This window comes from Anomaloglossus baeobatrachus, chromosome 1 (assembly GCF_048569485.1).
Source record: "Anomaloglossus baeobatrachus isolate aAnoBae1 chromosome 1, aAnoBae1.hap1, whole genome shotgun sequence".
In the NCBI taxonomy this organism is placed as follows: domain Eukaryota; kingdom Metazoa; phylum Chordata; class Amphibia; order Anura; family Aromobatidae; genus Anomaloglossus; species Anomaloglossus baeobatrachus.
The window spans coordinates 622,502,131-622,514,960 of record NC_134353.1 but is presented as its reverse complement, the minus strand read 5'-3'; the positions used below and the strand labels follow the sequence as shown (position 1 = coordinate 622,514,960).

The window sequence follows — 12,830 nt, the reverse complement described above, 5'->3', positions numbered from 1 at the left end:
TGTGTGATCTGATTGTATGTGTGATCTGATGTTTGTGTGTGTGATCCGATTGTGTGTGTGAGCCGATGTGTGTTGGGGTGCGATTACTGCAGGTCCTCTGCTCGGCGTCTGGTGAGTGTGATTGCGGGGCGTCCGCTGTCTATAAGGATGTGTCCTGCAGTATCTTTAACTTTTTTAGCTGCATGGACACTTCATTATTGAACCGTGACTAGGGTTTATTTTTGGGGTAGGGCTTGTATTTAAACCTTGCTCCGAAAATGGTGAAAATCCCTGCTAAGGCTTATTTTTGGGGGAGGACTTATTTTTGGAAAAACATGTACGAAACTGATACCCAGCAACCCCACTGATTAGCTGTAGCCTGATGTAAACAATATACAAAGTGGAATACTACTGCTTAGTCAAACTGTTTAGTGCCTACTCCGGGATACTGCAGATCACGTCCCAAACAGTGACTGACAGCCGGCTCTGTACTGATACACTGCAGAGCCAGCTGCCAGTTACCATTGGGGCGTCGTGATTACAGCCACAGCTCACAATGTACTGAGTGGTGACTGAAACTGCTTTGGCTCCTCCTCAATGATTGAAAGCCTGAGGCTATCAGAAGAAATAAAGGTAATTTCCTCCTGGGAACCAGGATTTCAGTGCTTTGGACGCGCAGTTTTAGAATGCTATTAACCTGCAGATTAATCCATTATCTGCAGAGCATTTTTTTAAATGACTGATTTCCTTTAAGAAATCCATATTTTAATGAAAAACAACTTAAAAACTGTAACATGTCATTGAACATCATCATCTACCAAAATCATACCAATAGCTACAATAGGATGATAGTAACTAGATTTGTGTCTCAGAACTTAAAGGGATATTCCCATCTCCAAGATCTTATCCCAGTAAGTAGTAGGTGTAATAATAAAAAAAATTAGAAAATACCTCCAATACAAAATGTAGAATAGTACTCCTAACTAGCTATGTCGCTTACCTCATACGCAGGGCATTAAAGTAGTTTAGGTATCCATGTTAATGCTAATAGTCATAACCAATGATATCTCAGCTACTGCAATGTCCTGTCCATGAGATAAGCAACATAGCTAATCAGTTAAGGGTACTTTACATGCTGCGATATCGGTCCCAATATCGCTAGCGAGCGTACCCACCCCCGTCACGGGCAAATCGCTGCCAGTGGCACACAACATCGCTAACACCCATCACACGGACTTACCTTCCCTGCGACGTCACTCTGGCCGGCGATCCGCCTCCTTTCTAAGGGGGCGTGTCGTGCGGCGTTACAACGACATCACACGGCAGCTGCCCAATAGCAATGGAGGGGCGGAACATGCCGCTCACCTTCTTCCTTCCTCATTGTCGGTGGACGCAGATAAGGAGATGTTCGCCGTTCCTGCGGTGTCACACATAGCGATGTGTGCTGCCGCAGGAACAACGAACAACATCGTACCTGCAGCAGCAATGGTATTTGGAAAAGGAGCGACATGTCAATGAGCAACGATGTTTTACGTTTTTGCGCTCGTTGATTGTTGCTCCTAGGTGTCACACGCTGCGATGTCGCTAACGGCGCCGTATGTGCGTCACTAACGACGTGACCCCGACGATATATCGTTAGCTATGTCGCAGCATGTAAAGCACCCTTTAGACTAATATAGCTAATATGATTATTTTTACACCTACAAAGTATTGGAATAGCATCTTGGGGATGGGAATAGTTCTTTAATACTAAAGTGTCTTTTTACGTATTTGGAGCACATGTACAATATGTAGAGGTACAGTATTAACAATTCATAGTACAGTGCATACTTTAAATAAGTGTCAGCATCACCTTCTAGTTTGAAGTAAACAACTCAACCATCGCATGCTCAGAAATAAACTTAATTACATATCTTGAACTCTTATTTCTCATTTCCCTAATGACAGCTCTTAAAAATCTCAGTGACATCTATATCTGCCTTAGATATGGGAAAAAACTGTTGTCGAGCAAATAGTGTTAGTTTTATGTTCTAATTTCTGACTGACTGATGAACACGACAGAATGGTGATATACCCATGCTATACATATATATTTTTCAAGAGATCTGCGTTGTCCAAAAAGGTTGTGATTTTTCAAAGCAATTTGCCCCAGAATACAGGCATAATCACTATGATGAATCAGTGCTCTTTTCTCCCTTCAGCTGCTCGCTTATGTTTAGTGGTCCCGTCGGGGCATCCGTCTGAACAGCCCCTCCCCCACCCTGCAAAACGTCTTTCGGTCGCATGTGCCGACAGGGCCATTGACTGTAATGCAGTACAGTACGTTAGCGTGTGCTCTGTTTTGTACCTTTTTTGCACATATACGTTTTCTGCAGGCGGACACCCGAATGTAGTCGACTACGTTCGTGTGTCCGCCTGCAGAAAACATATATGCAGGAAAATGGTACAAAACAGAGAACATGCTTACGTAGTCTGCTCCATTACATCTGCTCCATTACAGTCAATGACCCTGTTGGCGCATGCGTCTGAAACACGTTTTGCAGGGTGGGGGAGGGGTGGTTCGGACGGATGCCCTAACGGGACCACTAAACGTAAGGCAAAACGCAGTGTGAAAGGGGCCTTACAGTCACTGCTCACTACATAGTGAGTGCCCTGTAATCACTCCCCCTGGTCCTTGACTGACACATTGCTGCGCGCATGCACTGCAAAGCAGGATGGAAAACAAGGTGCATGGGAAGTACTTTTTTGCGCTGAGTGTTCAATGCTTGGAAGCCAGCAGCTGCAAGGAGGATATCAATTCATTTTTTCCTGCAGCTGTTTTTTCAATTAGACAGCTGGAAATGTTTAACATGGTATCAACCTGCAGATTACACAATGTTTGCAGGTAAATACGGCACCTCAAATTTATATAATGAAATTACATTTTGCATTACTTACCAAGACTTAACTTCATCACATCACCTTTCAACATTTTCGTTTCATTATCAGTTTCTGCGATGCCTCCAAATAAGTAGATATCCTGTAATTGGGACCAAATGAAAAATAATATACTCTCATATCAAAGTATCTGTTTTACTGCTGCTTCGGCACCGTGCCTCCTTCACAGTTTTTCCTCTTTACAGTCGTGTTCCCAGTCATCTTCCCAGTCAGCTAAATTTAAAAGGAATTTGTCAGTGGGAACAACCCTTGTAAGAAATGTACATGGGCATGCAGGTCCTAGAAAGTTGAATAAAATGATACTTTAATATCTGCAATCTGACTTCTTATTCCTGAGAAATGTACATTTTTCTTATTTTGTAGATGAGCTGTTAAGATCTAGGTGCCTGACACAGATCTTCCTGAAAATCTGCCTCCAAGGCTTATTTTTAAAAAAGGGGTGCATTACCAACATGAGACATACAAGTGCATATCAATAAATTAGAATATCCCCAAAAAGTTAATTTATTTCAGTTATTCAATACAAAAAGGGAAACATATAATTTAGAATCATTACCAACAGAGGGATCTATTTCAAGTGTTTATTTCTGTTCATGTTGATGATTGTGGCTTACAGCCAATGAAAACCCAAAAGTCATTATCTCAGAAAATTAGAATATTATATAAGACCAATTAAAAAAAATGATTTTAAACTCAGAAATGTTGACCTACTGAAAATTCTGTACAGTAAATGCACTCAATACTTGGTCGGGCTCCTTTCGCATGAATTACTGCATCAATGCAGCGAGGCATGGAGGCAATCAGCTTGTAGCACTGCTGAGGTGTTATGGAAGCCCAGGTTGGTTGATAGCAGCCTTCAGCTCGTCTGCATTGTTGGGTTTGGTGTCTCTCATCTTCCTCTTGACAATACCCCATGGATTCTCTATGTGATTTAGGTCAGGCGAGGTTGATGGCCAATCAAACACAGTGATACTGTCGCTATTAAATCAGGTATTGGTAATTTTGGCAGTGTAGACAAGTGCTAAGTCCTGCTGGAAAATGAAATTTCCATCTCCAAAAAGCTTGTTGGCAGAGGGAAGCTTGAAGTGATCTAAAATTTCCTGGTAAATGGCTGTGCTGAGTTTGGTCTTGATAAACACAGTGGACTTACACCAGCAGATGACATGGCTCCCCAAACCATCACTGATTGTGGAAACTTCACACTAGACCTCAAGCATCTTGGATTGTGGCCTCTCCACTCTTCCTCCAAACTCTGGGACCTTGATTTCCAAATGAAATGCAAAATTTACTTTCATCTGAAAACATCACCTTGGACCACTGAGCAACAGTCCAGTTCTTTTTCTCCTTGGCCCAGGTAAGATGCTTCTGTCGTTGTCTATTCATCATCAGTGGCGTGACACAAAGAATGCGACAGATGTAGTCCATGTCCTGGATTCATCTGTGTGTGGTGGCTGTTGAAGCACTGACTCCAGCAGCAGTTCACTCCTTGTGAATCTTCTCCAAATTTTTGAATGGCCTTTTCTTAAGAATTCTATCAACGTTTCGGTTATCCTGGTTGCTTGTGCACCTTTTTCCACACTTTTTCCTTCCACTCAAGTTTTAATTAATATGCTTAGATACAGCACTCTGTGAACAGCCAGCTTCTTCAGCAATGACCTTTTGTGGCTTACCCTCCTTGTGGAATGTGTCAATGACTGCCTTCTGGACATCTGTCAAGTCAACAGTCTTCCCCATGATTGTGTAGCCTACTGAACCAGACTAATGGACCATTTTAAATGCTTAGGAAGCCTTTGCAGGTGTTTTGTTGTAATTATTCTAATTTTCTGATATAATGACTTTTGGGTTTTCATTGGCTGTAAGCCATAATCATTAACAGAAATAAACACTTGAAATAAATCACTCTGTTTGTAATGACTCTACAGTATATAATATAGACGGTTCCCTTTTTGTATTATATTACTGAAATAAATTAACATTTTGATGATATTCTAATATAATATATTGATATGCCCTTGTATAATGACTGACAGTCTGCTCTCCTGATCTACATGTCTTACAATGATAATGCCCCCTTTCATTTAAAATAAGCTCTGGAGGCAGATTCTCAGGGAGATCTGTGTCTGACCCATAGATCTTAACAACCAATTCACATATAAGAAAAACAGAGATATTTCTGGAATAAGACATCAGATTTCAGATATCAAGGTATCATTTTTTTTAACTTTCCATGACCTGCATGGCCATGTAGATGGCTTAGGAGAGTTGATCCTACTGACAGATTCTTTTTAATAAAATGTGTTTAGTTGCAGTCCTCTGCACAGATGGGGGACTGGAACTTACAACGTGTAAGGAAATATTGAAGGCAGTACAGCACTGATCAATGCTATGGACTGTTCAGTTATAAGAATGTTTAGATGCCAGAAGTTGGATGGCCCTAGCAATATGCTGTCACATTAAGAGAATTACCGGTAAGTAGGAAAATGGAGAGATAATTGTGTTACCACTGGCAAAACGTTTTGTAACAACACAACAATATCTGGTTTGCTGGCTGTGTAGACATGATCATTTACAGACAAACAAGGAGCTTATGACTACATCATTTGGCAGCCACAGTATATGCTGCAGCAGAAAGAGTCAGCAATATATGCATTTGTGGACCCTAGGTAAGATTTTGTGCAGTGGGAAAGTTTTTTGTTAAACAGACATCACATTGAATAGATAACCTGACAAGTCAGCTTGGTTGACAATCATTATACTGCTTGAGTAAAGGCTGCTTTACACGCAACGACATCGCTAGCGATGTCACTGGTGAAAGCACCCGCCCTCGTCGGTTGTGCGTCACGGGCAAATCGCTGCCCGTGGCGCACAAGATCTCTAGGACCTGTCACACGTACTTACCTGCCTAGCGACTTTCTAAGGGGGCAGTTCGTGAGGCGTCACAGCGACGTCACATGGCAGCCGTCCAATAGAAGCGGAGGGGCGGAGAGCAGCTGAAAGAAAGTGATGCCAACCTCGTTGCCGGAGGACGCAGGTACGGTGTTGTTCATCGTTCCTGGGGTGTCACACGTAGCGATGTGTGCTGCCTTACGAACGACCAACAACCTGCGTTCTACAACAGCAATGATATTTGGGATTAGAACGACATGTCAACGATCAACGATTAGGTGAGTAATTTTGATCGTTAGTGGTCGTTCGAACGTTTCACACGCAATGACGTCGCTAACGAGGCCAATTACGCGTCACGAATTCTGTTACCCCAACGACATCTCGTTAGCGATGTTGTTGCGTGTAAAGCCCCCTTAAGACTGCATCGTCTTCCACACATCGGAATGACGTGTCGGTGTACTGTCTGATTTTTTATCGTACATCATACAGATACATTGACCATGTCCTATTTTGCGCCTCAAGATCGAATCAGAATAGGATTTGCTATGAGTTACATGGATCTTATTCTTGGATCCTTCACATTAATGGATATGTAAACAGGTGAGGCCTTGTGACGTGCAATCCAAAATGGGACAGCACCCGGACATTTCACATGGACGAGTGAATGCAGCCTAAACAAGAGATAAATCATAGACTATAATGCCATGAATTCAATAGTATAGCTGGTGTCACACTAAACGACAGCGACAACGACGTCGCTGTTACGTCACCATTTTCGGTGACGTAACAGCGACCTTGTAAGTCGCTGTTATGATCGCTGCTTAGCTGTCAAACACAGCAGAAGCAGCGATCATAACGTCGCTGTGCTACATGTGCAGAGAGCAGGGAGCCGCGCTTAGCGCTGGCTCCTTGCTCTCCTGCAGCACACATCGGGTTAATTAACCCGATGTGTGCTGCAGCTACATGTCACAGTTCAGAGAGCAGGGAGCCACGCTTAGCGCTGGCTCCTTGCTCTCCTGCAGCACACATCGGGTTAATTAACCCGATGTGTGCTGCAGCTACATGTCACAGTGCAGAGAGCAGGGAGCCGCGCGCACTGCTTAGCGCTGGCTCCTTGCTCTCCTTGCTACAGTATACATCGGGTTAATTACCCGATGCATACTGCAGCCACATGTCACAGTGCAGGAGCCGGCACTGGCAGCAAGAGCGGAGGCTGGTAACCAGCGTAAACATCGGGTAACCAGGGAAAGGTCTTCCCTTGGTTACCCGATGTTTACGCTGGTTACAGCTTACCGCAGCTGCCAGTGCCGGCTCCTGATCGCTTCATTTCGTCGCTCTCTCGCTGTCACACACAGCGATGTGTGTGTCACAGCGGGAGAGTGACGACCAAAAAATGAAGCTGGACATTCAGCAACGACCGGCGACCTCACAGCAGGGGCCAGGTCGTTGCTGGATGTCACACACAGCGACAGCGACGGGACGTCGCTGCAACGTCACAGAAAATGGTGACGTAGCAGCGACGTCGTTGTCGTCGTCGTTATGTGTGACACCAGCTTAAAGCTAACCATATGACTATAGGAATAGGTTTTGTTAGAAAGACACAAAGGATAATCTCTTCAAGGGGTGGTCTATTTTCACAACCATTTTAATTCTGCAGACAAACTGTATGTGGTAACAGACTGCAAACACATACAGTGTGGTCTGATAACATACATGTAGGGTAATATGACTGCGTAGAGATAAGTAGGTTTGAATAGACACAAAACAATAGGAGATATTTAAAGAGGTTGGCCACTATTTTAACATTGATGGACTATCCTTATAATAGTTCAGCAATGTTTGAATAGCTAGGGTTTGACACCCTGCACCCTCGCCAATCAGCTGTTTACATGCGGCAGGAAATGCTCAGTTTCAGAGCTGCCCCATCTTTTGATAGCAGCAGCAGCCAGGTACTATGCATCCACCTCCCATTCAAATCAATGGGAGGCGGATATGCAGTACCCAGCTGCAGCCACTATAAGTTGACAGGGCAGCTGTGGAATTGAGCATTTCCGACCATAGGCTGCCAGCGCCGCCACCCAGAAAAGCTGAATGGATGTGGAGCGAGGTGTCGGACCCCAGTCGATCAGTCATTGATGACCTATCCTAAGTATATGCCATCAATTTAAAAGTAGCGGATAACCTCATTAATTATGTCTATTTGAAAAAGTGGCTTTGTTTAGGATGTAGTAGACCAAATCAAAAATGAGGTTGCAAAGGTGAACATTCTCTGTATTGATTTAAACAGTTATATATACACAGAGCACTGAAAGTGAGGGTCATCTTATATAGAAATCTCACTATTCTTTCATTAATTTGTGTTTGGTTTGAAACGCAGCTATATGTATATTATTATGGTAACGAGCATTACACCAAAGTTACATTTTGAGTTAGCGATTTGTTAAGGTTCTCCTATTCTGTATTACTGTGCCATGTTGTATTGAATAGTACCTTATCATGATGAGCTGTAAACGAGTGGAATTTTCTCCCAGCTGGGCTGTCTCCTTTAATCTCACAATGCTGCCAATACAAAGTAGCTATGGAAACATAGAAGAATAGAAGGACATTCATATCATACCCACTCGGCTCTAGTTACACTACAGACAAAGTAGGTGGGTGCAAAGGTGTAGCAGGTAAGAGCAGAGCAATCCTAAAAAGAGGGTGATGTTCCCAATTTTTATGGAAACCCAGATTTTTAGTTTTGTCCGAAAACATTGGATAATTAAACTACTGTAGTACACTTTGTGGTTAGGGCAGTTAAATCTCACGGATTAACCCTTGCTAGCATGCCTATGAATAAGCACACAGCAGGTTAACGCCCAAGTCTGCCTGTGTCACTAGAGAGACACTAGAGAAACCATCGGGTGGAGTGTCAGAATCTGCAATCTGAACAGAGCCCAATGCCGCCATGACAGTCGGCAAAGTTTGTGCAAAACTCTGTGTCACAGTAGCCCTCCCTCTAAGAGGGATTACTAGAACCTCAGGATCTGATCTCTCAGGATGGAGACTTTGGAATGTCCTAACCATGCGTTCAGCATGGATATCTGTGGTTGGTACCCAAGTGATCTCCTCAGGACTATAAGCTCGCCAATGAAACAACTACAGAAAATAAACCATATCGAGGAGTGTAAAGCCCACTTTACACACAGCGACATCGCTAGCAATGTCGCTGGTAAAAGCACCCGCCCCCGTCGGTTGTGCGTCACAGGCAAATCGCTGCCCATGGTGCACAATATCGCTAACACTTGTCACACATACTTACCATCCTAGCGACGTCGCTGTGGCCGGCGAACTGCCTCCTTTCTAAGGGGGAGGTTCGTGCGGCGTCACAGCGGCGTCACTAAGCGACCGCCCAATAGAAGCGGAGGGGTGGAGATGAGCGGCCGTAACATCCCACCCACCTCCTTCCTTCCTCATTGGCGGCAGCCGCAGGTACGATCTTGTTTTTTGTTCCTGCGGTGTCACACATAGCGATGCGTGCTGCCGCAGGAACAACGAACAACATCGTACCTGCAGCAGCAACGATATTTGAGATTAGAACGATGTGTCAATGATCAACGATATGGTAAGTATTTTTGACCGTTAACGGTCGTTCTTGCATTTCAAGCGCAACAACGTTGCTAACAAGGCCGGATGTGCGTCACGAATTCCGTGACCCCAACAACATGTCATTAGCGATGTCGTTGTGTGTAAAGTGGCCTTAAGAATCTGCAGTCTGAAAAGAGCCTAATGCCGGCATAACAGTCTGCGAAGTTTGTGCAAAACTCCGTGTGGCATAGCCTCAGAGCAGCATGGTGGAGGCAGTGTTATGCTTTCGCACTGTGTTTTAGCAGCTCAAACTTTAAACAAGGTGAGGTTTTAATGAAGGTGGATGGAATTAAGAACAGTTCCAAATATCAGTCAATTTTGCAATGAAACCTTTAGGCCTCTGATAAAAAGGTGAATGCAAAGAAGAATTTCACCTTTCAGCACAACTACCATAAGCATATCTCAAAAATCAACAAAAGAATGCCTTTGCTAGAAGTGAATCAAAGTTTTGGAATGGCCCAGACAGAGCTCAGACCTAAATCCAGTTGAAAATCTGTAGGTTTCTCTGAAGAGGACTATACACAGGAGATGCCCTTGCAATCTGACAGATTTGGAGCACTATTGCATGGAATAAAGGACAAAGATTGCTAATTCTAAATGTACAATGCTGATAGACTCCTACCCAAATCGACTAAGTGCTGTCATAATATTATGTACATGAGATTTCCAACAGGGGTATTGGTATCAGTAAATACGTCAGCTCACGGTGCAAAAAATAAGCCCTAACACAGACCCAGATCCCAAAAAGTAAAAACTTTATGGGTCTTGAAAAATGACAACAAAAACTAAATTTGTTTCTTGGGGCTTTTTTTTGTTTTTTGTTTTTTTTTTTACAATTTTCTGAATTTTTCACCACGTCGGAGTAACCACCGCTGACTGCTGTGGTGAGCCGGCGTTGATCCCTGCACATGTCTCTTGATTTGAACAGCAGACATCTGTGGCTTCCAGGCACAGGTGGATCAGCAATCCACCTCGGACTGTTAACCCCTTAGATCGTGCTGTCAAAACGTGATAGCGCAATTTAAATGGTCACAGCTGGGAACCTGCCTTTTACCGTCGCGATCGGATGGTCCGTGACATGATCACAGGGAGCCGATGGTTGCCATTGTCATGTGGTGACTCCTGTAGATATCATGACATAGTTCCTGTTAGAGCCGACAGAGCAGCGGGTCAATCAGGAATGCTGCATTTCTGCTGATCAGAGCTGTGTAGCTCTGATCAACATAAATGAACAAACGATCAGACTGCTGATCCTTACAGCCCCCTAGGAGAACTAGTAAAATAAAATAAGTAAAAAAAATTTAAAAAGTTAAAAAAAAACAAAAACTAAAAGTTCAAATCCCCCCTCCATTTGCACGCTTGAAAATTAAACTGTTAAAAAAATATTCATATATTTGGTATCGCCGTGTTCTGAAATGCCCGATCTATTAAAACATATAATCAATTAACCTGATCGCTAAACAGCGTAGCGGCAAAAAAATTCCAAATGCCAAAATTACATTTTTTTTTTGGTTGTTGTAAATTTTGCGCAAAATGCAATAAAAGGCAAAAATAGTACCATTAGAAATGTCAGCTTGAGATGCAAAAAAATAAGCCGTCACTCAGCCCCATATCCCCAAAAATAAGTACACTATGGGTCGCGGAAAATGGTGCACCAATGTTTTTGGACAAACTTCTGAATTTTCTTTTAACCCCTTAAATAAAAGTAAACCTATACATATTTGGTATCTACGAACTCGTATCGACCTAAGGTATCACATTGACACATCAGATTTACCATATAGTGAACACGGTAAATAACATACCCCAAAAACCATTGTATTGTACAAATTGCACTTTTTTTGCAATTTTTCTGCACTTGTAATTTTTTTTGCAGTTTTTCAGTACACTATATGGTACAACTGATGGTTTAATTTAAATGTACAACTTGTCCCGCAAAAAACAAGCCCCATATGGTAATTTTGATTGAAAAATAAAAAAGTTACGGCTCTTGGAAGAAGGGAGCAAAAAAACAAAAAACGAAAAACGGGGGTGAATGGATTAAACTTAAAAAAAATTATACGTGTTTGGAATCTATGTACTTACAATCCTCATACAGTTATATTGATGAAAAACAAAATGTTATGGCTCTATGAAAAAGGAAAGGAAAAGACAAAAATAAAAAATGGAAAATCACCCAAGAGTGAAGGGTATAAAGGGGGAAATAGTTCTGAAATTATTCTTTTTGGTGTGATTGTTTACATGTCAAAAAAATCTGACACTTTAAGAATGGTATGCACTTTTTAAATCCGCTGTACATTGTAACAACACGGTATTGCAGTGTATAGTAAAATTTATGGTCTCCTATGAATGCCAATCACATATGGTTTTCATATGAGCACCAACACGACAGGCATGTAGGCTTCCTAAGTACATTATGAGCCCCATATAGCCTCCTATTGATAGTATGAACCCACATAGTCTCCTATATACAGTATTAGTCCCACATAGCCTCCTATTTATAGTATGAGCCCCACATAGACTCCTATATACTTTATGAGCCCCACATAGCCTCCTATATACAGTATTAGACTCACATAGCCTCATATTTATAGTATGAGCCTCACATAGCCTCCTATATACATTATGAGCCCACATAGCCTCCTATATACAGTATGATCCCCACATAGTCTCCTATATACATTATGAGCCCCCCCACATAGCTTCATATATATATATAGCAGCAGGAGCCCCCACATAGCCTCCTTTATACAATATGAGAACCCACATAGCCTCCTATGTATATTGTAAGCCCCACTTAGCCTCATATATACAGAATAGCCTCCACATGGCCGTCTATATACAGTATGAGCCCCCACATAGCCTCCGATATACTTCAGTAGCCCCCACATAGCCTCCTATAGACTTTATGAGCACCGATAGAGCATTCCATATTCTTTGAGCCCTTACAGAGCTTCTCATATACTTTATAAGCTCACACATAACCTCCTATACACCTATGACACCCACTTAGCCTCATAAATACAGCATGAGCCTCACATAGCCTCCTATATACTTTATAAACTACCACATAGCCTTCTATATACTTTAAGCCCCCACATAGCCTCCAATATACTTTGAGCCCCACATAGAATCCTATATACTTTATGAGCACCCACATAGCCTCCTATATACATTTGAGCCCCTATATTGACCTCTATATACAGTATGAGCACCCACATTGTCTACTATATATATTTCTGAACCCTCAGATAGCCTCCTATAAACACTTCTTAAAGTGAACCTGTCATCAGAAATTTAGCTATAAAGCTAAAAGTTCCCCCCTCTGCAGCTCCTGGGCTGCATTCTAGGAAGCTTCCTATAGTTTTTGTGGCCCCTTTTATTCCAAAATAAATACTTTA

At 42.5% G+C, this 12,830-nt stretch overlaps 1 protein-coding gene across 1 annotated transcript in view; it reads right to left on the bottom strand.

Moving 5' to 3' along the window:
- The window catches only part of LOC142315717 (uncharacterized), a 57,529-nt gene extending 47,701 nt beyond the window's left edge, over nt 1-9,828 (bottom strand). Inside the window, exons 1-3 of the mRNA XM_075352573.1 lie at nt 9,804-9,828; nt 8,293-8,378; nt 2,917-2,998 (exon numbers count right to left, since the gene is read on the bottom strand). Coding sequence (XP_075208688.1) covers nt 2,917-2,998; nt 8,293-8,378; nt 9,804-9,828 — 193 coding nt within the window. The remainder of the gene's footprint in view (nt 1-2,916; nt 2,999-8,292; nt 8,379-9,803) is intronic.
- Between the last annotated feature and the right edge of the window lie 3,002 nt (nt 9,829-12,830).